At 37.8% G+C, this 26,091-nt stretch overlaps 1 protein-coding gene across 7 annotated transcripts in view; it reads left to right on the forward strand.

The window, feature by feature from the left end:
* Positions 1-26,091, forward strand: part of FAM184A (family with sequence similarity 184 member A) — a 116,879-nt gene that overhangs the window by 58,561 nt on the left and 32,227 nt on the right. For all 7 annotated transcript variants that reach the window (XR_009354670.1, XM_059177711.1, XM_059177714.1 and 4 more), the window contains exons 7-9: positions 3,884-4,045; positions 6,790-6,911; positions 7,578-7,728. Coding sequence is in view for 6 of the 7 variants with exons in the window: in XM_059177711.1 (XP_059033694.1) it covers positions 3,884-4,045; positions 6,790-6,911; positions 7,578-7,728 (435 nt within the window). In the remaining variant the exon portion in view is untranslated. The remainder of the gene's footprint in view (positions 1-3,883; positions 4,046-6,789; positions 6,912-7,577; positions 7,729-26,091) is intronic.

Genomic DNA, 26,091 nt, shown 5'->3' on the forward strand with positions numbered 1-26,091 from the left:
AAGTCTTTAACATGAGCATGTCCTTTGACTCCTGAATTTCACTGTATTTAACTGAAGCAAATAATTAAATATTATTGACAAAATTTCATCATTGTTTATAGATGAAATTTAGAAACAACAAGTCTGACAAATATTACAAAATGTTGCTGATAAACAGGAATGAACTGAGGAAAGGATCTGCAAAGGCCCTGAGGCACAGTGTGGGTGGGACTGTTATCACAACTATAATAATGACTCATATTTATTTAGTTCTTACGATGTTCCAGGTGTTGTTTTATATAGTCTCTCCTTTATACTCTTTGTTCCTTTAATTCTCTCAATAACCCCATGCTGTAATTACTAGATATCAAGTCACAAAAAAGCTGCGGAACTTTCCAAAGTCACATAGTAAGTGGGTAAAGCCAGAATTCTAATCCTGGCAGTGTGATTTCAGAATTCAGTTCTTAACCCAAGGAGCCTAAAGACCGAGGAAGGGAGTTGGCAAGAAAAAGCTGGAGACTGAGGCAGGGTCTATGCCTCAGAGGCCTTGTAACCCCTTGAAAGATTTTTGAGTTTTATTTTAAGAGAAACACGAAGAATTTGGAGGATACTGAATACAAGAAATTGAAGAAGACACAAAAAGATGGAAGATCGTTCCATGCTCTTGGATCGGAAGAATAAACATTGTTAAAATGTCTATACTGCCTAGAGCAATCTATACTTTTAATGCCATTCCAATCAAAATTCCACCGGTATTCTTCAAAGAGCTGGAGCAAATAATCCAAAAATTTGTATGGAATCAGAAGAGACCCCGAATCACTAAGGAAATGTTGGAAAACAAAAATAAAGCTGGGGGCATCACGTTACCTGATTTCAAGCTTTACTACAAAGCTGTGATCGCTGAGACAGCATGGTACTGGCATTAAAGCAGACACATAGACCAGTGGAACAGAGTAGAGAGCCCAGATATGGACCCTCAACTCTATGGTCAATTCATCTTCGACAAAATGGGAAAAAATATACAGTGGAAAAAAGACAGTCTCTTCAATAAGTTGTGCTGAGAAAACTGGACAGCTATATGTAGGATGCTGAGTACAAATAAGTGGAAGCTTGCTTGGTCTTGGGGCTTATACTCATGTCTGTATTTGTAATTTATAAAAAAGTGACACAGGCACAGCAAGAAGATTGGATCAGAGAAGAGCATGCATGAATGAATATTCCAAGGAAGAGGTTTCTCTATACTGTATTCCTTCAGTGTTAGGAGGAGTCAGAGGATTGATCTCTATTGCAAGCGGCAGAAATCCTAGCTCAAACTAGCCTAAGGAAATTTTTTGAATCATGTTGACTGGAAAAGTCAGGGGGAATGTTAGCATCAGGCATGACCAGATTCAGAACTGAAGTTGTTTACACTGGAACTCAGCTTCTCTTTTTCTCCAGTTGGATTTGTTCTTTGGAACAAAGAACAGTTTAGAAGTGTTGACTTCCTGTTTCAGTCATACATTTTCTTAGGTTATATGTGCAACTGGAAAAAGACCTTTTTTAGGAACCCCTTTAAAAGTCTGGAGATCATTGTGTAAAGATGAACTTTTACATGTGCCTGCCTCTGATCCAGTCCTCATGACCAACAGAATGAGATTACCGAACTGGTTTATGCTTCAAGGAAATGCCACTTTCATTCCTGGGTTTGAGTTGACATGGACCCAGAGAGAAGAAAGGTAGATGATGCACATGGCAAAAAGAGATTTTGATATGACAACAGATGTGTTCCTTTACATATCCACTTTCATTATGTTTTAGAAAACAAAGTTTAATTGGTTGTGTTCATTACTTATTATTTGCTTATTATGTTTAATTGTGCAGCATGTTAAAGTTTTTTTTCTTTTCTGTCTCTACTTAGTTTCTTGAACAGACTTTCTCTTTTAATTCTTTGTGTAATAGCTAGAATACTGTTCTTTATAAGTTTTTTCATGTATTCCATTTGTACATATAACCTTATTCATTTGAAAATTACCTGGATTGTGGAACAAGATTTTTCTCCATGTTGATACATTTGGTCGTTCCCCCCTTACTGACTGACTGGTGCTTGATATTTGCATGTTGCTTTCTAATTAAAGAATCTTTTCCCGTATATCCTTGAGTTTAAATGTTATAATAACTATGAGGTAGGTGTCATTATTCTTACTTTATAGTGGCAGACCAAGAACTTGAAACTCGATTTTTTGCCTAAGTTCAGTACTCTTTTTTTTAAGTATACCCCTAACATAGGGCTCAAACTCCAAGGGTCCACAGACTGAGCTGGCAGAGCCCCAGGTTCAATACTCCTTAACTCTGTTACACCTTCCTTATAGTATTCATTCACCCGTGTGACACATTTATGGCAAGCCAGAGCAATATAAAAAGCAGGGAAGATACAAATAAGCTAGATAGACTAAAGAAAGGGGGCATAAATTCAGGGACAAAAAAAAATTCTAAGACATGGTAAATGAATATTAAATGTAAATATGCTATTACATGCTATTCCCTAATTTTTAAATTAGGGAAAAAAGATGTCTTTGTATAATATTTTAAATTTCTAGAATGACTCAAAGTAGTTGATCAACCTGATAGAACCACTTATAACCATGAAATAAATACTCCCAACATGTATCTAGAGAGGCACTAGGCCCAGAGGATTTTAATGGAGGACTTTATTAAAATTTTGAGAAACAGATAAATTTTAACTGAAAATATTTCTGAGCACAAAAAAATTGGACTCTTTCCAGCTCAATGTATCAGGCTGGCATCCATTTAAAGATAGTAACAAGATAAAATGTTACCATCACCAGAATTGTTTAGTACATAAACATCTGCATAGAAAGGGGACAAGAAAGGGGTGGTCATTTGAGAGGAGGCTGAAAGAGAATGTTTGCAGTTTTCCATGTGATGCCTGTATTTACAATGAGAAATATTCAGGTGTTATTTTAAAATTACAAGTTTTCATTTCTATAGGGTTTTGATAAATTTGGCTGTTTTATAAAAAGAAGATTTTTACTACATAGCACTTTCCTAGATAAAGTATTTCACATATTGGTTTTAGTTCTCATAACTTGAAGATATGAATCTGCCTAATCAACAAATTGTCATATTAGCTCCTAATTTCAAGAATGTATAAATTCAACTTTTTTTTTTCTTTTTAAAGATTTTTCATTTATTTGACAGAGAGACACACAGCAAGAGAGGGAACACAAGCAGGAGGAAGGGGAGAGGGAGAAGCAGCCTCCCCGCCGAGCAGGGAACCTGATGCAGGGCTAGATCCCAGGACCCTGGGATCATGACCTGAGCCGAAGGCAGACACTTATGTTGAGCCACCCAGGCACCCCCTATAAATTCAACTCTTAACAAGTTCATGAGGAAATTTTGTATGGAAATGAAGAAATCACAACTTATTGTAATGTGCATTTTGCAGCTCATCAATATTGCCCTAAATCAGTCGCCTTTATAACCAGCAGGAAAACTGGGCTCAAATGAAGTATAAGTGATTCCATTTTAAAAAGCAGTTTTAAAAATACTTTTATCTAAAATAATATTTTTTCCTTTGTCTTTGATATAATTTTCATCTTGTTCTAGTTTCTTTTTGTAGGGATTTGATTATTTGATGGAACTAGGAATTCTCTTTGTTAAAATGGGGGCTTGAGTCATCCATTTATTCACATGATTGTCATGAAAGAGGGAAATCATAAATATGGAGGTCTTTGATGGGGGGGAACAGATGAAAGCTATCATATTATTTGAATCCTTCTTCCAAATTCATCAAAAAAGATCCATTCAGTAAAATTACCACTAAAGAAAAGACTAAGAAAACAAACGTGGCTGTTTTGCTGGTCTATAACAGTGAAGTATATTAAAGTGCTGTATGTCCTTGCAGATTGGCCGTCTCCAAGATCTGGTGAGGAAAAGTGAACAAGGCCTTGGCTCGGCAGAAGGCCTCATTGCTAGTCTTCAGGACACCCAGGGGAGACTTCAGAATGAGCTTGACCTGACTAAAGGCAGGCTGAAGGAGACCAAAGATGCTCTGTTAAATGTTGAGGTAATTTTAGAATACCTACTGTAATCTAAACATCACCAAGGTAAAAATATTTAGTTACTTTGCTTAAGGTTTATTGTAAATATCACCTTGTATGGAGTGTATTAGTTTCGCAGGACTTTGCTACCAAGTGTATTAGTTTTGCAGGGCTTTGTACTAAATCTAAGTGGCTTAAAACAATAGGAATTTACTTTCTCACAGACTGGATGCTGAAAGTTCAAAATCAAGGGCCATTCTCCCTTTGAAACCTAAGAGGGCAGATCCTTCCTAGCCTTTTCCAGTCCCTGGTAGCCCCAGGTCTTCCGTGGCTCGTGGCACATTTCAGTTTCCTCCTCGGTGGTCAGTGGCTTTCTTCCTGGGTCTTCATGTCTTCATAGGAGGATATCCTTCCCGTAGGACTAGGGGTTCACCCTATTCCAGTATGACCTCCTCTTAACTAATTATATCTTCACTGACCCTATTTCCAAATAAGTTCTGAGGTACAAGAGGTTAGGACTTCCATATATCTTTTTGGGATCACAATTCAACCTATTAAAGTTAAGATGCACAGTTCTTTTATTGGTAGGTGTTTGAACTCTCATGTATAGCAACAAAGCAATTCTCTGTGACCTACAAATTTCCAAAGGCTCTGTGGTCTTCCATTCTCAGAGAGCAGAGCAAATATTTACATCGCCTCAGAAAATAGAGAAAAGCATCCCTTAGAACTAAGAAGATAGTATCCAGAGAGTTCTTACTCTTCCTTCAGAGAGGCATATGAGAGTGTGGGCCCTGAAGTCAGCTTGGTTCGGTGTGAATTCTTGATCCACTGCTTAATGTGTCACTGCCGATGAGTTACTTCCCCTCAATTTACCCACCTGCACGATGCAGGAGTGGCGGGGGATAATAATACACTTCACACCATCACCATAAGAATTAAATGAGATAAACCATTTACAACACAGTGCTTAGTAAGATAGTAAGCACTTAGGAGGTGTTGCCTCTTATTAATATTATTTCAAATTTAATTTTTTTAGCTTAGAATTGGAATCAGTTTCATTTCTTTAGAGTCCTTGCACATATTTACATTACTCTCCTATCAAGTAGTAGAACTTCATAAAAACTGTAAGCAAAGGGCGCCTGAGTGGCTTGGTGGGTTAAGCCTCTGCCTTTGGCTCAGGTCATGATCTCAGGGTCCTGGGATCGAGTCCCGCATGGGGCTCTCTGCTTAGCAGGGAGCCTGCTTCCCCCTCTCTCTCTGCCTGCCTGTCTGCCTGCTTGTCTTCTCTCTCTCTATGTGTCAAATAAATAAATAAAGTCTTTAAAAAAAAAAAAAAACTGTAAGCAAAACCTTAGCAACTGCTCATCTTTTGTTCTGCTGGGCAGTTTTCATCCAGAAAATGTAGGTGCTGCATCAAGGCTTACCACAACTTTAGGAATGCTCCTTAACAGGTGTTCTGCCTGGATAGGAGTTTTTCTCCCTCCTCCCCGCTGAGTTTCGTTTGTGAGTGATATAACTGTACCTGCCATCAAGTGGATATTGGTCCCTGACTGTATGTCACCTTGTTGGTACCTTTGGGAGATCCAGACACGGGCAAGACAGCATCTGTCTTTTAAGACTTCTTAGGTCAGGTTTGGTAAACAAGGGGTAAGATGCTGATGACCATGATGGTAATATTGGTTTAACAGTTGCAAATCTGTAGTGTGGAGTTGATAGTTTCTGACATTACTAAAACCTTGCTGAGGCTGTTTCCTCACTATACCCTCCATATCTTATGAGGATCCCAGGATGATGGATATGGAAACACTTGAGGAAAAAAAAGAGCAAATTTTCTTTACCTCTTTTCTTACCCCACTAATGTCTAATAAGATACTTTGCATTCAGTAAAAGAAATACTTTTCAAGAAATTCTACCCCATTTTATGCTGCCTGTGTTGGAAAAAGTAGTAGTTCCTAGAGGCAGAAAGCTTAGTGAAAAGGACAGCTGGCTAAGATGGCCAGATCCAGTTTTCAGAATTTATGGCTTATAGTCAGGTCAGCAGTGTAGAATGGCAGTTTGAACAGACTTTCTTCTCTCCCAGTAATCTGGATATGCCCTTCAGCAATACTCCAACACATGCTATTAGTAAGTAGGTGATCCAGAAGGGGTCATTGTTACAACTGTTCCTCTTCTGCTATAGCCGAAGAGCAGCTCCACTGCTGGCAGGGACCGAAGGTTGCCGTGTTGTCCAAACAGGTCACCTCTATCCCTAGGCTCCAGAGAGCCACTTGATTTATGCTAATCTACAGGCATTTCATCTATATCGTACTATCAATTATTTTAATCATGTCAGTGAGGTATAGCTATAATGCTTCGGTTCTGAATAAATAGCAGACCTTTGTATATAAATTTGAGTGAATTTGAATAAGATATCTATCTATGTAATTTTTGTGTGTGTGTGTATATATATATATATATATATATATATATGAAGATAATAGATACCCATGATATGGAAAATTAAGATTATTAATTATGCTAGCTTTAAACTATTTAAAAGGATTTGTAAAATTAGAAGTCTTAATGAAACATAGCTTGCAAAAGGACATTTAAAATATAAAATATATGCCCTGTATTGTCCGAAAATCTCCAGTAATCATTGTAGATGGCACTATCAATTATTATGATATAGGAATTTAAGTTATAATGCAAGCATTCTGCTTATTTGAAATAACCAGCAATGACTTTGCTTTTGAAGACTTGTTTTCATTGAAAAGTTTTTATTCTTCAGGGTGAGCTAGAACAAGAAAGGCAACAGCATGAAGAAACACTTGCTGCCATGAAAGAGGAAGAGAAGCACAGAGTGGACAGAATGGCCCATGACTTAGAAATAAAATGGACTGAAAACCTTAGGTACCTTTTGTACTCTGTAATGTAATCTTATCAATACAGATGTGCAAAAATGTTTTTCTATTATATGGTATGTGTTGTCTTATCATTAAAATCATAGTGACAGCATTTTTAATGAATTTTTTTCCTGATCAGATGCAGAGAAATGGTTATTTTCTTTTTCTGCTTCAATACTTTTTCTGATTTTATTTTCTTTATAAAATACTAACCTCAAGTCAGAAGATTTATTTGTTTTAATACCTGTTCTGCCATTAATAACTGATGAACAAATGATCTTAGGTAAGTTAAAATCTTACAGTCCTTACCTTACAGTCCTATAAGCCTGACCAAAAAAATAATCAACTTTTATTCTGAGTTGACTTTTTAGGAGAATCAGTTGAATACTTAAAAAACCCGTGAATGGGCGCCTGGATGGCTCAATGGGTTAAGCTGCTGCCTTCGGCTCAGGTCATGATCTCAGGGTCCTGGGATCGAGGCCCGCATCAGGCTCTCTGCTCAGCGGGGAGCCTGCTTCCCTCTCTCTCTCTGCCTGCCTCTCTGTCTACTTGTGATCTCTCTCTGTCAAATAAATAAAATCTTTAAAAAAAAAAAACAACCCGTGAATAACTATATGATAGCTACTGAGAGGAATAATTCTCTTTAAAAATAAAGGCATTCCTTTTATTTTAGACAGGAGTGTTCTAAACTTCGTGAAGAGTTAAGACTTCAACATGAAGAGGATAAAAAGTCAGCCATGTCTCAACTTTTGCAGTTAAAGGAGCGAGAGAAAAATGCAGCCCGAGATTCATGGCAGAAGAAAGTAGAAGATCTCTTAAACCAGGTAATTAATAGTCTTTACATTCTGAAGGTTCATTTTCCTTGACATTCTGTAGCCAGGAAAACATTATAAAACATTGTGTGTTAATTCACTGTATTATGTTATTTTTCATAGGGCAAATTTTAAATTTTAAAAATGTATAAAATCAAGGAGGTATATTCATTAACTTGCAAAAACTTTGTACTAAATAATGTTCATATGCAGTCCTAAATTCTGAGAAGAATTTATAGGTTTTTGGTTTAATATTTCAACTGAACACATTATAGAGATTTTTAAATAGAAAAGTTACCCATATTTTGAAAGTATAAAATCCATTAGCTATCACTTGGGCCCCAGAAGGTAAAATTTATTAAATGCATCCTGATTGTCTAAAGCCATACTAGAAGTGAGCAATTTACTTCTTTCTCAGCAAAAGGGTGTTGCCTGTTACACTTCACAGTGTTTATCAAAACAAAAGGTAGTGATATTTCTAAGTCTGTCTTACGTCCTAAATCTGTCTTCTTATGTCAGGTTCACTTATGTCCATGTTCACTATAATTAAAAGAATTTTCACTCATTTACACAACTTCTAAATTTTGAGTTCTTAGCACTTTTCTGCAAAGCCCGTTATTAAATAAGACTGACTGCATGAGTCACTAGTTGATAAGCAAGTGCAGAACTTAGACAAGAAGCAGCTCTGTAATTTAGTGTGAGAAATCTACTATTATCTTTCTATTTGTGATCATGATGAATTTCAAAATAAACAGGATAGGCTTTCTGTAAGATAACTTATTACAGAGGGTACATATATGCAGTATCTTTCAAGAGTACTTGGGGCCTGCCGATTTGTGTCTGGCCTTTCATAATAGTTAATGTTACCCTGAAAAGAAAGTATATATACATGAATTTTTGAAACCTTTGAAATTCAGACAAAAATAAAAAGAAAACCACTCTCACTAGAAGTTGGGCACCAGATTCACATTGATTATTGGTTACCTTCTGTATACTTATTTTACATTCTTATTCAGAGACCTAAAAGGACATATTTTCTTGGGGTAGAGAGGTCCTACTCTACTATGATGTTCTATACTTAAAAAGATTAGTTCAGTTGTATGATAAAGATGAAAAACACCCCTGAAAGTCTGCCTTGTTTTTTAATCACATAGTATTGACATAGACATTTTTTGGCTGAACTTGGCACTCTAAAGAGGACCTACAAATTCTCCCACTTATTTTCTATTAAATTATTTCATTCCTCATGTAATCTCTCTTAAAATAAATTGTCAGATTTCATCCATGCTTCTCTGATATTTTTTTTTAAGTATCTATTTGCATTGATTATTCCTGAGAGAACATAATGTTTTGCTTATTATTTTAGTTCTTTGTCGTAAAGTAATTTATTACATAATAGTTCCAATTTTGCCAACTTTACAGAAATAATTTTTGATCAATTTTCAAAGCAGATTAACTGTACATATAAGTATAACCAGGAATTGTCTCCAAAGATGAAGCTATTCTGTTCTGCTCTATGCCATCAGTCCCATTTCCAAAATGACAATATCTTCCCCTCTCCCCACTTTGAAAACCCAGGAGACTTACACATTCCCATAGATAAACTGGCAAATAGCTGTTACACCTCAGGATCTTCTGTACCTGAAGAAAATTAGGAAAACTGTTGAACAAATGATTCCACACTGAAGTGAAAGTGGGCATTATGTGATCAAAGTTGCACTCTTTCTAAGTACGTCAGAAGACCTAAACTTCCAGCAGGACTAGCAGTCTTTTTAATGGAACATTGTTATGGACAAAACCCCCTCCATCCTTCTTGGCCCTTTGGATCTTGTTTTCTTGATATTGTGGATGGATTCCTAGAGCCAGAGTGCTGTACCTGCTCTCCTACTTTCCACTTGCCTGACTCCTGAGTCCTGGTCCTCATGCTGTCTTCCCCCAGCTCCAAGCCCTACAACCATCTCATTCTATTTACTGCTACTACTGGCCTCATTCATCCCCTTGTTCCTAGCACTGCCAGCATTCCTCTGCCCTTAGAGAAAACAGATCTACCTTGGACTTTGGGTCATTTAAGGAGTAAGAGTGGAGAACAAAATTGGAACAGCCAGGCTTTAGGCAGAAACCTGTATTGTGAAAAGTATCAGAGGATCTGTGTTTTCACAGATTTTAACTATTTCTGACTAAACTGAACACGTCTATTTTTGTGCTTTGGTTTACTTGTATTTCATTCTGCTTAGAGCAAAGAAGAAATAATTTATCTTTCATGTGACCTTAATCTCTTGAAAGTTAAATTTGATTTAAACTTCCCTATCAAGAAATGGGCAAAGAAAGGCACAACAGTTTCATTTTTCTTCAAACAGATGTTCTTTATTTTATCAAAATTTCCCAAAGCTGTTATTTTTATTCTGTGCTCTGATCAGAGTCTAACTTCATATTTTTAGTTTTCCTTAAATGTTTCATTGTGTTCTTTTTTTCTGTCTAATGACTACCCCTTAGTCCAAAACTAGGTACACTTCCTGGGCTAACCAGTATATCTTTGAATTCCTTTAGAGCAAAAGAACTACATTTTTACTCTTCAACTCTGTCTAAAGAAAAGCAAGTATACAGAGTGCTCTGTGATTATATTTTCTGTTTATGATCCTAAAATATCATATATTCCTTTATTTCACCTTTTTCAAGGCAAATTTTATTTTGGGTCTGGTCTGATGACTTAATATTCTAATTCCTGCATTCAGAGCAGTGGACTGAGCAATTTGGGAGACATACAACATTCACATATAGAACTGTGGGACTCGAGTTTGGGTCTGACTCCTCATTTTGAACTTTGAGGCCCCAAAGGTTATTTAGCTGGTTAGCCACTGTGTATATATGTAACACAGTTTTTAGCCTCCACATTATTTGCAATCTGATAGGATTTTACCTGCAGTAAAAATCCCTCTGCATGAGTGACCATAAATGGTCTGGACAGTTTGTACTCTAGGAACAGTGAAGTGCTGGCTCTGGCTCCGGCCAGCTCACATAGCCCTGATTGTGTGCAGGCTTTCTCAGCTCCATATTCTGGGACATGTTGGTGGCCAGAAGTCATGATGGTAGGAGTATTTACACCACAGTACCAGTACTTGTTGCACAACAGGGCTTTATTTTTCAGAGAGCTATTACGTACTTATCAATATACCACTGGGTGGGAGTATAGAGTAGAAAAAGAGTGACACAGCCAATGTGATTGGGAAAAATTTTATTAAAGAGATCAACTTCAGTGTGACTTTCAAATAGGGTAAAGGATGAACATAAATGTTCTCATTCATTTGACATTTATTGAATATACTCATAATCCAGGCATTATGAGGAATACAGAAAAATGAGGTGGGGCAGTTGGGGAGATAGGTCATTGTGAAAAATTTTTGCTTCTAATCATAGGAGTTGATAGTTCACTCAGTAAGGTTATGGATAGGAGACTAACATGTTGAAATTTTTTATTTTATTCTAGTTTAGCTTAGTTTAGTTTTATCACAGCTTAATATGGCTGTGATATTGAAGTGAGGTTGAAATGGAGACATCTCAGATAATCCAAAGTGTCTGAACAGAACTCTTGAATATACATCATGCACCCAACCATCACCCCTCAACCTAAGCTAGACTGCTCCTCCTAGACACTGCCCTCCGTCTACTGCTCAGCCTTCTCTCTGTCACAACGTGCAGCTGGTCCATCAGCACTTCCTGCTGCTCTGCCTTCAAAGTACACCCAGGATCTGCCCATTTCCACTATCACCCTATCCAAGCTACTTGCAGTTCTCTCCCACGCTGCAGATGGAACTGCTTCTTCTCTTGCCACCTTCATATTGTTTCTCAACCAGCCAGAGTGATGCCCTTAAAATATTAAGTTGAATCATGTTACTCTCCTGCTTCAAACCTTTTACATTTAGGTTATAATCCACACTTTTACTGTGGCCTGTAGTAGCCTTATGATTTTTCCCCTGCCAACATCATCTCCTGTCACTTCTTCCCTTCCTTTTCTGTAATCCTACTGGAAGACTTGGAGTTTCTGGCATACACAAACACACACACACACACACACACACACACACACCAAACTTAATCTATCGCAGGGCTTTTGCACCTGCCAGTCCCTCCACATGGAATCCACTTTCCCCAGATCTTCATGGCTTGTTACTTTGTTTACTTTGTTCAATTCTCTACTCAATCCTAACTCTTCAAAAAGATCTTCCCTAGCCTCCTTCTCTAAAATAGCACCCTCCATCACTCTGTGTCCTCTTATTCTTTGTGTTTCTTCAGAGCATGTATTTCTACATAGCCTCATACTGATTCTTTTCCCTATTAGAATGTAGTTCCGTGAAAGATGGATCTCTGTGTGTACTGTTCACATTTGCATACCCAGCTGCTTAAACTGCCTGGAATATAGTAAGCACTCAATAGTTGTTGAATGGAATGTATGAAAACTGAGGCATAGTGACTGAAGACAAAGTTGTCAAATACATGAAGTACAAATAATTCTACCCATTTAGGACCTGAATTAAGTTTATTTCACTGAAACTACAAGAAAAACTATAAAGGAACAAATCACGGGATTTGATGGAATACTTTGCTAAAGGAGAAAGAAATGTTAAAGTTACCTCAGGATTTAAAGCCAGAATAATCAAAAAAAGAGCATTATCTGAGACAGGGAGGTCGTGAACCACTTAACTGAGGGCAAGTGGGGTGACGAGATGGTAAGTTTGGTTTTAGACATACTGATTCTTCATCACAGGAGATTTTAGAATTTTTCGCACTCATTTGGAAAGGGCAATGTCATGAGTAAGCAACAGAGATTAAAATAAGTGCTGTTGGTCAAGAGCAGCTGAGAAGCCAGCCTCTTCAGGCTGTTGCAGACTGTGTTCTGATTTCTAGACCAGTGCTGTCCAAGGTGATAGCTACTAGCCACATATGACCATTGAGCACTTGAAATGAGATTCATCCAAATTGAGATGTCACTGTAAAATGTCTGCTGGGTTTCAAATAGTACGAAATGTAGATGGAGTGTCTCACTAATATATTTATAAGCTATAATTACATGTTGAGATGATATTGTTTTGGATATATTGGGTAAAATATATGACTAAAAATCTACTTTTAAAAACATACGCTACTAAAAACTTTTTAGATTACACACATGGCTCTCATTTACAATTCTATTCAATAACACTGGCCTACACTATTTAGGTCACAAAAATTGGGGGTAAATTTGGTGCAGTGCTCATTCTGCTATCTCCATCTCTTAAGTTTGATGTTAGGAAGGAAGGAATTCTCTTTAGAAATTGCATTTGTGCCTACTGAAAGAAGATGATATGTACATCAGTTTTTACGTTTGTTTTAAAAGAATAACAATAATACTTTTTAACGGAAGGATAGATACATTCGGAGGTAAAGGGATTAGAAAGTGAGCTGGAATAATCAGCTCTTCCCAGCTAACTTAAAGACCTTGACAGAGTCCTGAGCAGTGACTGGAGATCAATGAAGCTGACCTCCAGTTTTGAATCATCTCTGTAGAAATTAGGAGAACAAGAAACTATATACAGCAAACATCAGAGATCCAGCCTCAGCCCTGGGAAAAGAGATGACTGGAGAAAGGAAAAGAGAAGTCAAAGAAAAAGCAGAAAGACTGAGGGGAAATAATATATGGAGAAAGAGAGAAAGCAGCTAGAACAGAGAGTGGGAATTACAGTCAGGACCCCAGAAAATGTAGAATGGGATTAAAGTCCACGAAAAACCAGCCAACACCCATTATTCTTCTTACTGCAGTTCTTGGATTCAAAGTTAATATGCAGCATTTTCCTCAGTAAATTTGGAAGTTTGTTTTTAAATTATCTTCAGTCAAAAAAATTTAATGATATTTTACTTTAACTGTATTTTATCTTCTTTTATCAGATATAATATTGTTAGTGTTCCTGCTCTTGAGATTTTCCCCCAAGATTAACAGCACTAAATTGTTTTCTAAATTTATTTATTTTTTTTAATTTTTTATTTTTTATAAACATATATTTTTTATATACATATATTTTTATCCCCAGGTCTGTGAATCACCAGGTTTACACACTTCACAGCACTCACCAAATCACATACCCTCCCCAATGTCCATAATCCCACCCCCTTCTCCCCAACCCCCTCCCCCCGGCAACCCTCAGTTTGTTTTGTGAGATTAAGAGTCACTTATGGTTTGTCTCCCTCCCAATCCCATCTTGTTTCATTTATTCTTCTACCCACTTAAGCCTCCATGTTGCATCACCACTTCCTCATATCAGGGAGATCATATGATAGTTGTCTTTCTCTGCTTGACTTATTTCGCTAAGCATGATACGCTCTAGTTCCATCCATGTTGTTGCAAATGGCAAGATTTCATTTCTTTTGATGGCTGCATAGTATTCCATTGTGTATATATACCACATCTTCTTGATCCATTCATCTGTTGATGGACATCTAGGTTCTAAATTTATTTAAAATTTAAATTTTCCTTTTTTAGACTAAGTTTATCCAGTTCTTAAATTGGTACCTTTTAGAGAAGAGAGTGAAGAGATAGAACAGTGATATCTACACTGGCTTTAAAAAGAGATGCTTAAAATACTGGGGAATTATTAATGTGTACTAAGTATATATCTGTTCTGCAAAATACTGTAGGCAACAGTTTGTGCCTTCAGAGGTAGTAAGACCCAGAACACACCTGAAAAAGACCTACAAACATTAAGATACCATTGTAGTAACAAATCAACTTAGCATATTCCTAATTTCAAATGACAAAATACTAAAAAAAAAGCATTGGGGATATGAAAGGGTTCACTGGGTATATGATTATAAAGTTATTTTAAAAAATCTCTGAGAAAAGCATTAGGAATTATCTAACATATGCAACACGGGGGGTTAAGGGGGTAGAAGAATGAATGAAACAAGATGGGATTAGGAGGGAGACAAACCATAAGTGACTCTTAATCTCACAAAACAAACTGAGGGTTGCTGGGGGAAGAGGGTTTGGGAGAAGGGGGTGGGATTATGGACATTGGGGAGGGTATGTGCTATGGTGAGTGCTGTGAAGTGTGTAAACCTGGCGATTCACAGACCTGTACCCCTGGGGATAAAAATACATTATATGTTTATAAAAAATTTTAAAAAAGAATTATCTAACATATTAGTTTGTCTTCACCTTAATTTCATTTATTATATGCCTGTTATTACTACTTTAGTTTAAATATTGAACAATTATTCATGATTTTTTTTGTCTTTAGGAGAATTATTTAAATTGTGATTTTTCACTTCTAAAACTTAGGTTTGTTGGTTACTTTTCTGTAGATATTAGAAAACCTTGTAATTAATACTTTAAAAAGACTACATAATTTGCTTTAAGAAATTACCATATTATAGGGGCACCTGGGTGGCTCAGTTGTTCAGTGGTTGTCTTTAGCTCAGGTCATGATCCCAAAGTACTGGGATCAAGCCCCACATCGGGCTCCTTGCTCAGTGGGAAGCCTGCTTCTCCCTCTCTCACTCCCACTCCTCTCTTGCTGTGTCTGTCTCTTTCAAATAAATAAAATCTTTTTATTTTATTTATTTTTTTTTTTAAAGATTTTATTTATTTGACAGAGAGAAATCACAAGTAGATGGAGAGGCAGGCAGAGAGAGAGAGAGAGGGAAGCAGGCTCCCTGCCGAGCAGAGAGCCCGATGCGGGACTCGATCCCAGGACCCTGAGATCATGACCTGAGCCGAAGGCAGCGGCCTAACCCACTGAGCCACCCAGGCGCCCCAATAAAATCTTTTTAAAAATTGCCATTATATATTAAATTGAATTTTAGAACATTTTATTAAGCTTTAACATATTTTACCTTAATTGCAGTATAAGATCAGTATAATATTATTTCAAGGAAATTAAACATTTGATAAATGACATTTCTTATGTTAGTAATGAGAATTTTATTCTGTTGACATTTGATGGCATTTGACATTTGTCAAAAATTTAGTGCTTCCGATTTGACATGTAGTGTGCTAAACCCATAATGGAGTCATAACGATCTCTGCCTTTTCATTGCTTATAATCTAGAAAGGAAGACAAATAGAAATAATAGTTTGACACATTAACTCATTACAACTGTGGTACACAGCGTGTGTACCCTGGGGACCAAACACAGTATGAGAATTTGGGGAAGGTTTCTTTGACTGTGGGATCCTTTACCTAGGACCTGAAAGAGAAGCAGGAGTCAGGCTAAGAAGAGGAGATAACATTCTGAGCAGAAGGGGATATATGTGCAAGGCCTTCAGGCAGCCCCCAAATACCTTTGCTTAGAGAGCAGAGAGCCAGGAGGTTGGGGAGATTGGATAACTTGGGGGTTTGCTGGGACTTGGTCTACAGAGCAGTGAGGAGCTATTGAAAGCTTTTAATCAGGAGTGTGAAATATCCAAATGTTACAATTTCAGAACTCTGGTTACACTATGGAGAATAGACTATACTGGGACAAGTTAGGTGCATTCAATGAATATTTTTCCCTCTAGGCAATCTTTGTTCAGATTAATATTTTCTGGACAAATATTTAGTATATTTGGTATATTTGGTATACTCATTCGTTCATTTCTCTGGGGATACATTTCTAAGTCTTAGAATCTATTGGCCTTGTCTACAGAATTTCTACATAATACCGATGTATGTATTTTTTCTAAATAACTTTTTTTCTTTTTAACTGAACTTTTTTCTTTGCTGCTTCTGTTATTATGGGGGAGAGGAAAAGTAAGGTAGGGAGCAGCAAAACCTAAATAAAAGTTCGTATCATTCATGTAGTTTTGAAATAAGCCTTTATTGATCTATTTACTTTTTGCCACATACCATTAGGGACTTTGGATACAAACTCTGAATAAGACATAGTCTTTGTTCTCCAAAAGCTGGTAATTCAATGGATTTCAATATGTATATACTGATATGTTTACAAATTGCAAACATGTAAAACTTTGTGCTATTTTCTAAATGAATAAACTCAAGTTTAGAACAGTGAGATGACTCCTAAGAGCATGGTTTCTTCTAAACAAAGCTCTAAATTTCTAATTAAGTGCAGCAACTTTTTTAGTTAGCTTTCTCACTTATGTGAAAGTCTGATTATATTCATCCTTCAAGAAAAGTCCTGAAACAGGGACGCCTGGGTGGCTCAGTTGGTTGAGCAGCTGCCTTTGGCTCTGGTCATGATCCCAGCATCCTGGGATCGAGTCCCACATCGGGCTCCTTGCTCGGCAGGGAGCCTGCTTCTCCCTCTGCCTCTGCCTGCCACTCTGTCTGCCTGGGCTCGCTTGTGCTCCCTCTCTCTCTCATAAATAAATAAAATCTTAAAAAAAAAAAAAAAAAGTCCTGAAACACATTCAGTAAGCCTTCTATGTTGAGGTATCTGAGCGCTGTCAGTTGAAGGGGATGTGCTGAGGCCCTTTTCACTCATTTTGGAAACTGACTAGTTTAAGATGTTTTGAAACAAATTGACTATTATATAGCGCATCGGTTTTTACTAACATGGATCTTGCTCATATAGAATGCTTGCCAAGTAGTATTTTTGCATACAGATTTTTAGTTCAGCAAGTATTCTTTCAACTTAGGGGATCCCATCTAGAGTTGTGGCATACATACCATCCAAATGTTAGTGACTTCCAAAGTTAAATCTCCAGCCTTGATATCTTCACCTGAACTCAGAATCACATGGCAGGTTAACAGGCATCTCAAATTCCGCATGTCTGACTCAAATACTGATTCCTACTCACCATCCCCCAACCCATCATCTTCACTTCTTGGCACTGCTCGTTTTACCAAAACAAAAACTGAAGAATCCTCCTTGATATCTCTCTTTCCTTTCTCTCTCATGTTATCCTTCAATCCTGTTTATTCCGCCTCCAGAACACCCCAGCTTCATCTGCTTCCATCGCCTGTAGTAAACAGTAGGCCAAGCCACCATTTTCATAGTCTCCCTTCACTTTTCTTCAGAGCACTCAAAGTAATCTTTTATGACTAATCAGATCTTGCCGTTCCCCTCCTTAAAATGCTCTCAAGATACTTCATTGAATTAGGCTTTTTGTTTTCATGGACCTATAAGACCATAAGCCATCTGGCCCCTGCAAAAATCACCCATCTCATGTCATCCTTACAAACCTTCCCCCCCAACACACACACACACACACACATCCACTCACTCCCAGCTCACTTCTACCTCAAGGTCTTTGTGCTCGCGAATCCTTTTGCCTGGTTACACTTTACCCAGGATCATAGGATCATCACATTTCATGGCTGGCTTTTTCACTGACTCCAAGTTGAAATGTCACTCCTTCCTACAGACGTTTTCTTATGATTAACCCAGTATCACTTCTAGTCATTTTTCTATCAAAGCAATCTTTTTTCCCATCATAGTTTTTTTTTTTTTTTTTTTATACTTTTTTTATTTTTTATAAACATATATTTTTATCCCCAGGGGTACAGGTCTGTGAATCACCAGGTTTACACACTTCACAGCACTCACCAAATCACATGCCCTCCCCAATGTCCATAATCCCAACCCCTTCTCCCAAACCCCCTCCCCTCGGCAACCCTCAGTTTGTTTTGTGAGATTAAGAGTCACTTATGGTTTGTCTCCCTCCCAATCCCATCTTGTTTCATTTATTCTTCTTCTACCCACTTAAGCCTCCATGTTGCATCACCACTTCCTCATATCAGGGAGATCATATGATAGTTGTCTTTCTCTGCTTGACTTATTTCGCTAAGCATGATACGCTCTAGTTCCATCCATGTTGTCGCAAATGGCAAGATTTCATTTCTTTTGATGGCTGCATAGTATTCCATTGTGTATATATACCACATCTTCTTGATCCATTCATCTGTTGATGGACATCTAGGTTCTTTCCATAGTTTGGCTATTGTGGACATTGCTGCTATAAACATTCGGGTGCATGTGCTCCTTTGGATCACTACATTTGTATCTTTAGGGTAAATACCCAATAGTGCAATTGCTGGGTCATAGGGCAGTTCTATTTTCAACATTTTGAGGAACCTCCATGCTGTTTTCCAGAGTGGCTGCACCAGCTTGCATTCCCACCAACAGTGTAGGAGGGTTCCCCTTTCTCCGCATCCTCGCCAGCATCTGTCATTTCCTGACTTGTTGATTTTAGCCATTCTGACTGGTGTGAGGTGATATCTCATTGTGGTTTTGATTTGTATTTCCCTGATGCCGAGTGATATGGAGCACTTTTTCATGTGTCTGTTCGCCATCTGGATGTCTTCTTTGCAGAAATGTCTGTTCATGTCCTCTGCCCATTTCTTGATTGGATTATTTGTTCTTTGGGTGTTGAGTTTGCTAAGTTCTTTATAGATTCTGGACACTAGTCCTTTATCTGATATGTCGTTTGCAAATATCTTCTCCCATTCTGTCAGTTGTCTTTTGATTTTGTGAACTGTTTCCTTTGCTGTGCAAAAGCTTTTGATCTTGATGAAATCCCAGTAGTTCATTTTTGCCCTTGCTTCCCTTGCCTTTTGCGTTGTTCCTAGGAAGATGTTGCTGCGGCAGAGGTCGAAGAGGTTGCTGCCCGTGTTCTCCTCAAGGATTTTGATGGATTCCTTTCGTACATTGAGGTCCTTCATCCATTTTGAGTCTATTTTTGTGTGGTGTAAGGAAATGGTCCAATTTCATTTTTCTGCATGTGGCTGTCCAATTTTCCCAGCACCATTTATTGAAAAGGCTGTCTTTTTTCCATTGGACATTCTTTCCTGCTTTGTCGAAGATTAGTTGACCATAGATTTGAGGGTCTATTTCTGGGCTCTCTATTCTGTTCCATTGATCTATGTGTCTGTTTTTGTGCCAGTACCATGCTGTCTTGATGATGACAGCTTTGTAATAGAGCCTGAAGTCCGGAATTGTGATGCCACCAACGTTGGCTTTCTTTTTCAATATCCCTTTGGCTATTCGAGGTCTTTTCTGGTTCCATATAAATTTTAGCATTATTTGTTCCATTTCTTTGAAAAAGATGGATGGTACTTTGATAGGAATTGCATTAAATGTGTAAATTGCTTTAGGTAGCATAGACATTTTCACAATATTTATTCTTCCAATCCAGGAGCATGGCACATTTTTCCATTTCTTTGTGTCTTCCTCAATTTCTTTCATGAGTACTTTATAGTTTTCTGAGTATAGATTCTGTGTCTCTTTGGTTAGGTTTATTCCTAGGTATCTTATGGTTTTGGATGCAATTGTAAATGGGATTGACTCCTTAATATCTCTTTCTTCTGTCTTGTTGTTGGTGTAGAGAAATGCAACTGATTTCTGTGCATTGATTTTATATCCTGACACTTTACTGAATTCCTGTATAAGTTCTAGCAGTTTTGGAGTGGAGTCTTTTGGGTTTTCCACATATAGTATCATATCATCTGCGAAGAGTGATAATTTGACTTCTTCTTTGCCGATTTGGATGCCTTTAATTTCCTTTTGTTGTCTGATTGCTGAGGCTAGGACCTCTAGTACGATGTTGAATAGCAGTGGTGATAATGGACATCCCTGCCGTGTTCCTGACCTTAGCGGAAAAGCTTTCAGTTTTTCTCCATTGAGAATGATATTTGCGGTGGGTTTTTCATAGATGGCTTTGATGATATTGAGGTATGCGCCCTCTATCCCTACACTTTGAAGAGTTTTGATCAGGAAGGGATGTTGTACTTTGTCAAATGCTTTTTCAGCATCTATTGAGAGTATCATATGGTTCTTGTTCTTTCTTTTATTGATGTGTTGTATCACATTGACTGATTTGCGGATGTTGAACCAACCTTGCAGCCCTGGAATAAATCCCACTTGGTCGTGGTGAATAATCCTTTTAATGTACTGTTGAATCCTATTGGCTAGTATTTTGTTGAGTATTTTCGCATCTGTGTTCATCAAGGATATCGGTCTATAGCTCTCTTTTTTGGTGGGATCCTTGTCTGGTTTTGGGATCAAGGTGATGCTGGCCTCATAAAATGAGTTTGGAAGTTTTCCTTCCATTTCTATTTTTTGGAACAGTTTCAGGAGAATAGGAATTAGTTCTTCTTTAAATGTTTGGTAGAATTCCCCCGGGAAGCCGTCTGGCCCTGGGCTTTTGTTTGTTTGGAGATTTTTAATAACTGTTTCAATCTCTTTACTGGTTATGGGTCTGTTCAGGCTTTCTATTTCTTCCTGGCTCAGTTGTGGTAGTTTATATGTTTCTAGGAATGCATCCATTTCTTCCAGATTGTCCAATTTATTGCCGTAGAGTTGCTCATAGTATGTTCTTATAATAGTTTGTATTTCTTTGGTGTTAGTTGTGATCTCTCCTCTTTCATTCATGATTTTATTTATTTGGGTCCTTTCTCTTTTCTTTTTGATAAGTCGGGCCAGGGGTTTATCAATTTTATTAATTCTTTCAAAGAACCAGCTCCTAGTTTCGTTGATTTGTTCTATTGTTTTTTTGGTTTCTATTTCATTGATTTCTGCTCTGATCTTTATGATTTCTCTTCTCCTGCTGGGCTTAGGGTTTCTTTCTTGTTCTTTCTCCAGCTCCTTTAGGTGTAGGGTTAGGTTGTGTACCTGAGACCTTTCTTGTTTCTTGAGAAAGGCTTGTACCGCTATATATTTTCCTCTCAGGACTGCCTTTGTTGTGTCCCACAGATTTTGAACCGTTGTATTTTCATTATCATTTGTTTCCATGATTTTTTTCAATTCTTCTTTAATTTCCCGGTTGACCCATTCATTCTTTAGAAGGATACTGTTTAGTCTCCATGTATTTGGGTTCTTTCCAAACTTCCTTTTGTGGTTGAGTTCTAGCTTTAGAGCATTGTGGTCTGAAAATATGCAGGGAATGATCCCAATCTTTTGATACCGGTTGAGTCCTGATTTAGGACCGAGGATGTGATCTATTCTGGAGAATGTTCCATGTGCACTAGAGAAGAATGTGTATTCTGTTGCTTTGGGATGAAATGTTCTGAATATATCTGTGATGTCCATCTGGTCCAGTGTGTCGTTTAAGGCCTTTATTTCCTTGCTGATCTTTTGCTTGGATGACCTGTCCATTTCAGTGAGGGGAGTGTTAAAGTCCCCTACTATTATTGTATTATTGTTGATGTGTTTCTTTGATTTTGTTATTAATTGGTTTATATAGTTGGCTGCTCCCACATTGGGGGCATAGATATTTAAAATTGTTAAATCTTCTTGTTGGACAGACCCTTTGAGTATGATATAGTGTCCTTCCTCATCTCTTATTATAGTCTTTGGCTTAAAATCTAATTGATCTGATATAAAGATTGCCACTCCTGCTTTCTTCTGATGTCCATTAGCATGGTAAATTCTTTTCCACCCCCTCACTTTAAATCTGGAGGTGTCTTCGGGCTTAAAATGTGTTTCTTGGAGGCAACATATAGATGGGCTTTGTTTTTTTATCCATTCTGATACCCTGTGTCTTTTGACAGGGGCATTTAGCCCATTCACATTCAGGGTAACTATTGAGAGATATGAATTTAGTGCCATTGTATTGCCTGTAAGTTGACTGTTACTGTATATGGTCTCTGTTCCTTTCTGATCTACCACTTGTAGGCTCTCTCTTTGCTTAGAGGACCCCTTTCAAGATTTCCTGTAGAGCTGGTTTGGTATTTGCAAATTCTTTCAGTTGTTGTTTGTCCTGGAAGCTTTTAATCTCTCCTTCTATTTTCAATGATAGCCTAGCTGGATATAGTATTCTTGGCTGCATGTTTTTCTCGTTTAGTGCTCTGAAAATATCATGCCAGCTCTTTCTGGCCTGCCAGGTCTCTGTGGATAAGTCAGCTGCCAATCTAATATTTTTTCCATTGTATGTTACAGACATCTTTTCCCGGGCTGCTTTCAGGATTTTCTCTTTGTCACTGAGACTTGTAAATTTTACTATTAGGTGACGGGGTGTGGGCCTATTCTTATTGATTTTGAGGGGCGTTCTCTGAACCTCCTGAATTTTGATGCTCGTTCCCTTTGCCATATTGGGGAAATTCTCCCCAATAATTCTCTCCAGTATACCTTCTGCTCCCCTCTCACTTTCTTCTTCTTCTGGAATCCCAATTATTCTAATGTTGTTTCGTCTTATGGTGTCACTTATCTCTCGAATTCTCCCCTCGTGGTCCAGTAGCTGTTTGTCCCTCTTTTGCTCAGCTTCTTTATTCTCTGTCATTTGGTCTTCTATATCACTAATTCTTTCTTCTGCCTCATTTATCCTAGCAGTTAGAGCCTCCATTTTTGATTGCACCTCATTAATAGCTTTTTTGATTTCACCTTGGTTAGATTTTAGTTCTTTTATTTCTCCAGAAAGGGCTTTTATATCTCTCGAGAGGGTTTCTCTAATATCTTCCATGCCTTTTTCGAGCCCGGCTAGAACCTTGAGAATTGTCATTCTGAACTCTAGATCTGACATATTACCGATGTCTGTATTGATTAGGTCCCTAGCCTTCGTTACTGCCTCTTGTTCTTTTTTTTGTGTTGAATTTTTATGTCTTGTCATTTTGTCCAGATAAGAGTAAATGAAGGGGCAAGTAAAATACTAAAAGGGTGGCAACAACCCCAGGAAAATATGCTTTAACCAAATTAGAAGAGATCCAAAATCGTGAGTGGGGAGAAAGGGGATAAAAAGAGGTTCAAAAAGGAAGAAAGAAAAAAAAAACAAAAAGAAAAGAAAAAAGAAAAGAAAAGAAAAGAAAAGAATTTTTAAAAAAAGAAAACACCTAAGAAAAATGTAAAAAAGAAAAATATATATATTAGATAAACTAGTAAAAAATCGTTAAGAAAGAAAAAGGTAACAGTTAAAAAAAAAAATTTTACCCGAAGGCGAGAAAAAAAAAAAAAAAATGAAAAAGAAAAAATCAAATTAACTGCAAGACTAAAAAAAATCCCAGGAAAAAAGCCATGAGTTCCGTGTTTGGCTTTCTCCTCCTCTGGAATTCTGCTGCTCTCCTTGGTATTGAAACCGCACTCCTTGGTAGGTGAACTTGGTCTCGGCTGGATTTCTTGTTGATCTTCTGGGGGAGGGGCCTGTTGTAGTGATTCTCAAGTGTCTTTGCCCCAGGCGGAATTACACCGCCCTTACCCGGGGCCGGGGTGAGTAATCCGCTCGGGTTTGCTTTCAGGAGCTTTTGTTACCTGAGCGCTTTCCGTAGAGTTCCGGAGGACGGGAATACAAATGGCGGCCTCCTGGTCTCCGGCCCGGAGGAGCCGAGAGCCCAGGGCCCCACTCCTCAGTGCGCCCTCAGAGAACAGCGCCCAGTTACTCCCGTCTGCCTGACCTCCGGCCGCGCTCTGAGCTCACTGAGCCTGCGACCGGTTCAAGGTAACACGGAGCTGCGAGCTTACTGTCGGCTCTGTCTCTGTAGCCGGCTTTCCCGTTCCAATACCCGCAAGCTCTGCGACACTCAGACACCCCCGATCCTTCTGTGACCCTGCGGGACCTGAGGCCACGCTGACCCCGCGTGGGTTTCGCCCCGGTTTAGCCTCTGGAGCGATGTCCCTCAGCGGAACAGACTTTTAAAAGTCCTGATTTTGTGCACGGTTGCTCCGCTGCTTGCCGGGAGCCGGCCCCTCCCCCCGGGGTCTATCTTCCCGTCGCTTTGGATTCACTTCTCCGCCGGTCCTACCTTTCAGAAAGTGGTTGTTTTTCTGTTTCCAGAATTGCTGTTCTTCTTCTCTTCGATCTGCCGATGGATTTTCAGGTGTTTGCAATCTTTAGATAAGCTATCTAGCTGATCTCCGGCTAGCTGAAGCAGTCTCAGCTTGCTACTTCTCCGCCATCTTGACTCCGCAAAGGAGTAAATTAAAATTCCCCATCATAGTTTTTAATCAACTATTTCTTTATTTTTTAATTGTTTTTTGTATATTTGTTTTATTGTCTTATTCAACTCTCTATATCACTCTGTATCTACTTAAGATATTTCCTGCAATTTAGTAGTACTCCAATAAAGATCATCCTAAATGAAAAAAATCTTACTTCATTTCTATATTAACCAATAAGGGTCATGACCCCATAGTGCTAGTGCATTTCCCCACTGGCACAGCCAGGTCTGTGATGTGAGTCACCCCAGGTCACCACTCAAGGACTGTTTCTTTTGGTTTAGCTATTTCCATAGCTTGTAACAGTGAGTTAATGGAGGCAGTGCCCCTGTGAGTTTAGATTCCAAGTGTTTTAATATACTTCTGTTGTTTTAAATCTAAGATCAAGAATTCCTAAGGGAAGACCTGCATGCCACTTTATGATCTGTCATATTAGCCTCGTTTTTATTAGTTAGCTCAGGAATCCTAAGTAACACACATATTTTTGTCTGATGATACCTTACTTAAAGAATGAAAAATAAAATCTGCCTCATAAGTAAATGCCATACATTTTAAATTAACTTCTAGTACAAGGACATCAGTTCTGAGAAATACAAAGAGGTAAAACAAAAAAAAAAAAACACAACTAAAAATCCCTTAGGTTTTCATACATTTTATAAAGTCTGGAGAAGTGTTTTATTAGTATATAAAGAATATTAAGTATGAGAAAGTAAATAGAATTAATACAACTAATATATATAAAAGAAAAAGTGTATGTATATATAAAATGTACATTATGCATTATATAATTTTATGTAGTATGTATGAGAAACTTTAAATTGAGAACCTATAGAATAACCAGGTAGAAATTAATCTTTTCTCTCAAATTATTTTTATAACTCTAGTATACTATATCTTAAGTTACATCTTGTATTAGTCTAAATTATTAGTAAAAAATTATTTACCAGATAACAAGTTTTAGTTTCTAATACACCAAGGAATAATCACATTATGAAAAAAGGATTATTTTCTGTCTGAAAGTTTGATTAATGCCCAAAGCAAAAATTATTTCACAGGAACTTTTCTACTTAAATTACTAATATAGCTTTAAAATACTATTTTCGGGCGCCTGGGTGGCTCAGTGGGTTAAGCCGCTGCCTTCGGCTCAGGTCATGATCTCAGGGTCCTGGGATCGAGGCCCGCATCGGGCTCTCTGCTCAGCAGGGAGCCTGCTTCCTCCTCTCTCTCTGCCTGCCTCTCTGCCTGCTTGTGATCTCTCTCTGTCAAATAAATAAAATCTTTAAAAAAAAAAAATACTATTTTCTATTTTGGGGAAGCAAAAAAAAAATGAGGCAATTAAAAGTGAAATCACATTTTCCCCCATATTTGGGGAAAAGAGAGGATGTGGGTTTTTCCAGTTGTTTTATATTACTCAAAATTGCAATGAACTTCTGAAAAATAAACCCAGAACATAAACAATTTTGCCGAATATATCCTAGAAAATAGGATTATAGAGGCATCTCTTCTTTCTTTCCTCCAAGCATAAAATCAGAGTATTATTAA

The sequence above is a fragment of the Mustela lutreola genome, chromosome 6 (genome assembly GCF_030435805.1).
Source record: "Mustela lutreola isolate mMusLut2 chromosome 6, mMusLut2.pri, whole genome shotgun sequence".
Lineage (NCBI taxonomy): Eukaryota > Metazoa > Chordata > Mammalia > Carnivora > Mustelidae > Mustela > Mustela lutreola.